This window comes from Dendrobates tinctorius, unplaced genomic scaffold (genome assembly GCF_039654945.1).
Source record: "Dendrobates tinctorius isolate UK_male_01 unplaced genomic scaffold, ASM3965494v1 ptg000048l, whole genome shotgun sequence".
Lineage (NCBI taxonomy): Eukaryota > Metazoa > Chordata > Amphibia > Anura > Dendrobatidae > Dendrobates > Dendrobates tinctorius.
The window spans coordinates 733,722-738,685 of NW_027361716.1; the positions used below are offsets into that span (position 1 = coordinate 733,722).

At 44.5% G+C, this 4,964-nt stretch overlaps 1 protein-coding gene across 2 annotated transcripts; it reads right to left on the bottom strand.

The window, feature by feature from the left end:
* Positions 1–676: 676 nt before the first annotated feature.
* LOC141090274 (uncharacterized) lies at positions 677–4,103 on the bottom strand. Of its 2 annotated transcripts, XM_073576369.1 has the most exons (5): positions 3,771–4,100; positions 3,431–3,631; positions 2,309–2,468; positions 2,095–2,193; positions 677–1,618 (listed from the first exon to the last, which is right to left on the bottom strand). In XM_073576369.1, exons 2-5 carry the CDS (start codon positions 3,603–3,605, stop codon positions 1,573–1,575), a joined length of 480 nt encoding a protein of 159 aa, XP_073432470.1. In that variant the 5' UTR covers positions 3,606–3,631; positions 3,771–4,100; the 3' UTR covers positions 677–1,572. The 2 variants fall into 2 exon arrangements, with proteins under 2 accessions (XP_073432470.1, XP_073432468.1); XM_073576367.1 differs by having other exon boundaries at positions 677–2,193; positions 3,771–4,103.
* Positions 4,104–4,964: the final 861 nt, after the last annotated feature.

Sequence of the window (4,964 nt, forward strand, 5' to 3'; positions counted from 1 at the left end):
ATAATATTTGTGTCATTCTCAAAACTTTTGGCCATGACTGTACATATGGCGTGTATTTTCCCCATCATCTCATTTTATCAACATACACTGAATAGAAGATGTGGTTAATTACAAGGTATATCTACTATAACCTTGGATTGTATCCCAAAAAGTTAAATGATGTTAAAACACACCATAGTCAATTAACTGTTTAGGATACAAGTCAAGGTAACAATAGCTAGGCCTTGCACTAAACTCCATCCTCTATTCAGTATGTGCTATATTACCTTACTGAAAAGACTGTTGTGGAAAATAAAAATCATATAGATTAGAGTTTTCGACTACACATAGTTCAAAGATTGACACGCGAAGCATGTGTCAGTAGTGTGCCCTCGCAGGCAGGGTCCTTTTTCCTTATGTACTTGTGTGTCCCTTGTCTTACACATGTTTATTATACTTGTCTATATTTCCCCTTTTCACATGTAAAGCGCCATGGAATAAATGGCGCTATATAAATGCATAATAATAATAGTGGAGCTATGTGTTGACAAAAACGGCAAATGTATGGTGCAGTGTGTGCGCGCCGGTGTGTGTGTAGGCAGCGAAAGACACATTAAACAAACCTTTTTTTGAACCATAAAAATAGAACTTTTATTTATTTATTTTTTTTTAAATTATTTTCCTTTTGAAGGACGTTTGGGGGAAGAGTGGGATACTTTGGGGGTGTGGAGAGACGAGGAACGGCTGGAAATTGAGGAAGGGGTTCTAGGGGAAGGGGCTACTAAAGTACTGGGGGAAGGTAGATCAGGTATGGAAACGGAGGCAGTTTGAGAAACATTGGAAGGAGAGGGGGGACTGACTAACAAAGTCTTTTGTTTCTTCTTCTTTGGGGCAGGAGTCACCTGCCTGGACCGAACACCGTATGACCGCCTTACATTGGCTGACCGACTAGAGATGGTGGACCGTGTCTTGGCAGAATAAAAGACGGAATGTGGGTCTCCCCTAGGCTGGGTGGTGGTGCTGGCGGTGCTCCTTGAAGGAGAAATTGTGGTCATGGTGCTCAACGAAGGAGAAGTGTGAGCGGGGCTTGTGTTGGGAGAAGTGGCGGCCGTGCTGCTATCAGGCGAAGTGGTGGCCGTGCTGCTATCAGGCGAAGTGGTGGCGGTGCTCTTCTGATGAGGAGTGCTGGCAGTGCTATGAGGAGGCAAATCGGTGGCGGTGCTCCTGTGAAGAGTAGTGGTGGCGGTGCTCCTGTGAAGAGTAGTGGTGGCAGTGCTCCTAGGAGGAGATGTGGTGGTGGTGCTCCTCTGATGAGTGGTGGAGGTGCTCCTTGAATGCTGAGGATTTGTGCCGGTGCTCTCATAATGATGAGAAGTGGCGGTGCTCCGACCCGGAGATGATGGTGACTCTGTGCTCCGAACAGGAGAAGAGGTGGCTGTGGACCAAGCAGATTTAGCGCTGGAGGTGCACCAAGATGAGGTAATGGTGGCAGTACTGGTGCTCCCGACAGGAGCAGCACTTGACATGGTGGTGGCGGGGGTGGAGTGACCAGCAGCACTCGGCATTGGTGTGGAGTAGTGGTGTCCGGCTTGGCTAGGAATGCAGGTGGCCGTGCAGTGATATGCAGCAGAAGTCGGTACTGTGGTGAAGCCAGACAGTGGTGTCAAAGGTGGGAATGACAACACTGACTGCTGCACATATTGATTCTGCTGCATAGCCTGCAAGAAAGCAGTGTTGCAGGCGTGTTACACATTCAGTTGTTCCTCAGGACTAATGTGATGCGCCATGCCCTGTTCAATTTTACTAAAGAAATGGTGCGCTGGTCTATTGAGGTCGGCCTCCAGCCGTTCAAGACGCTGGTCGGAAGAGTGGATGAGGTGTTCCATGTGGATAAAACCATGTTCCATTAGTGAGAAACCATTTTCCACTCTTTCAGCCAGCGTCTTGAGACTGGCATGAAAGGCCTCGCTAAAGTGCATGAACTCGGGCAAGACAGGCCTGTCCGAGGCCCTCTGCCACTGGCGCATAGTGCCCGCATAACCAGTGGCAGAGACCTGGGACAAGGGAACACCTGATGGACCAGCTTCCTGGTCACCAGCTGTCTGTGTTGCTGACCTGCCACTTGCTTCCTGGCTGTCGGATGGCTGGGACGGGTCGAAGGTCGACCGATGAAGAACCGCTCCAGGGACAGATTGCAGGGTGCTGCTCCAGATACTGTGGAAACAAAAGTAAAACATTAGTATCATGCATTATTGTGAAGAATCACCTGTGGAATATAAAAGCACCAATTAGTTCAATGAAAAACAAAAAAAAAACATTATATACTTACGCTCTGGTGGCAAGGACCGGTCGTAAGAATTCCAAAGTGCGATGGTAGCGGTACTTTGTTCTTGTCCTTGCCGCTGAGCCACTGCGAACCTGTCCCTCAGCCCGAAGATCAGTGTTGAAGCGGTCCTTCATCGAGCGCCAACGTGTGCGTTCTTCGTTCACTGTTGAAAAAATTAAAAAAAAAATTAGACAATGCAATGACATCTGTAGAAACACACAAAACTGAGTGACCATGTAGCCTCCAAAATAATTCTATGCACAAAGCATACACTATTGAACCTGAGGACACTGGTGTGTTTACTACAAGTCTATATCTTGCACTAAACACACAAGTATCATCAGGAACAAGAGTGTAGCATGAAATATACAGTATGACAATACACAAGTCATACACTATTGAACCTGAGGACACTGGTGTGTTTACTGCAAGTCTATATCTTGCACTAAACACACAAGTATTATCAGGAACAAGAGTGTAGCATGAAATATACAGCATGACAATACACAAGTCATACACTATTGAACCTGAGGACACTGGTGTGTTTACTGCAAGTCTATATCTTGTACTAAACACACAAGTATCATCAGGAACAAGAGTGTAGCATGAAATATACAGTATGACAATACACAAGTCATACACTATTGAACCTGAGGACACTGGTGTGTTTACTGCAACTCTATATCTTGTACTAAACACACAAGTATCATCAGGAACAAGAGTGTAGCATGAAATATACCACATGACAATACACAAGTCATACACTATTGAACCTGAGGACACTGGTGTGTTTTCTGCAAGTCTATATCTTGCACTAAACACACAAGTATCATCAGGAACAAGAGTGTAGCATGAAATATACCGCATGACAATACACAAGTCATACACTATTGAACCTGAGGACACTGGTGTGTTTAATGCAAGTATATATCTTGCACTACACACACAAGTATCATCAGGAACAAGAGTGTAGCATGAAATATACCACATGACAATACACAAGTCATACACTATTGAACCTGAGGACACTGGTGTGTTTAATGCAAGTATATATCTTGCACTACACACACAAGTATCATCAGGAACAAGAGTCAATGCAGCATCATACAACAGAGAAATACTTACTGAACACCTTTTTTAAAGTTGCAGAGGCACTGTACCAGCCCTCCATCAATGCAGCAGCCACTTCATTCCAGAGCTGCCGGGTCACCACAATGTCCTTGTACTGCTGGTCACGGCTGTTCCACAACGGGACACGCTCCTGGACAAGGCTGATGAGTTGCTCGTTGTCAATATACATTACATGTCTTCATCTCGTTGTGGAACCTAGAAAAGAAATACATTTAGAATCTTGGAAATTGTGGCGAATGATAGAGATAGGAAATAAAAAAAAAAAAAAGCAGGGAAGAAAAACAGGAATGGAAAAAATTATTGAACCAAAACAACAGGTAGAATGTAAACTTACATGGCGTCTCCTCCCCGCCGTGCCTTGTGTACGCTGCTACGGCTGTTCCGGCTCACTTGGCTGGTCCGATTCCGAGGTCTGTGAAGAACAGAGATTATTAGCCATTTGTAGAGGCAGGTATACAAAGGCAGCAAAATACTCATCTCACGCTCTGCCTCTTCCAATTCTTCCTGTGGAGGAGCATATTCTGATCCAGAAGACATGCTGTGAAAAAAAAAAATTAGTACATTATATTGTAAAGGACAGCCTCACATTGATTTTAGAATACTCACATTAAAGCTGCTGTTTTCTCTAAAGTTGTGGATGGTCTCTGGCTGGGTTGGTCTTGTCTTCTTGCTGTCTGTCTGGAGAGTGATGATCTGGCACTACAAAGCCCTTATTTTATCTATCCTTCTTTCCAAACAATGTTGCTTGTTTAGAGGGTGGATTTAACAAGTGTCTAGACATTGTTTACTCTGAAATCGCACGCGCTCACAATGCGCTGACATGCGCAGTACACAGCGCACGTCAGCGCCACCATCGACTCTAATGCTAATTTTTTACGTATTGCGTGCGCTGACGTGTGCATGCGATTTTTTTAATGACATGGGCCGGAAAAAAAAATACAACATGTAGCGTCCGGCGCGTCTGATCGCACACTTGGAAAATGCGCAGCGCACTCAAACGCTGAGGCATGCGTGCAATCGCTGGACACTGCGCCCGCCATTTTAAAGATAGGGGACAATTGCGCGTGCGATCGTTAGCGCACGATGTGCTGCATGTTAAAACGCTAGTGTGAAACCAGCCTTACATGGCCATATTGAGGGAAAAATAAAAACGTTATGGCTCTGGGAAGGAGGGGAGCTAAAAACAAAAATGCAAAACCGAAAATACCTCCAATCATGAAGGGGTTAAATCATTGTACATAATTAGAACTATAATCACCCCTGACTGCTACCGCCTCATGCCCCTGTGCATTGCTTCCAGACACCAGGATTACAAATGCGCCCTTTTAATTCTGTATGATTAAGGGCACATATATTGCCAGAAATGTGTCAGAGTGTTTTTCTATCACCAACATGTGGATTTTAATTGGTTGATACTTATGGATTAAAATTTGAAGATTTTTTCTATGTTTTGGATGTTTAATTCAACTTTACTTTTATTTGGACTCTGGTACAAATAATGCAGCTGGACAGAGGACACGTTCATTTT

Excerpts from the sequence above, each read along its gene's own strand:
- LOC141090274 (XM_073576367.1), bottom strand. The coding sequence starts at position 3,605 with ATGTATATTGACAACGAGCAACTCATCAGCCTTGTCCAGGAGCGTGTC. Across the intron at positions 2,469-3,430 it reads AACTTTAAAAAAGGTGTTCA|TGAACGAAGAACGCACACGT; the intron begins GTAAGTATTTCT and ends TTTTTTCAACAG. Across the intron at positions 2,194-2,308 it reads CCGGTCCTTGCCACCAGAGC|TATCTGGAGCAGCACCCTGC; the intron begins GTAAGTATATAA and ends TTGTTTCCACAG.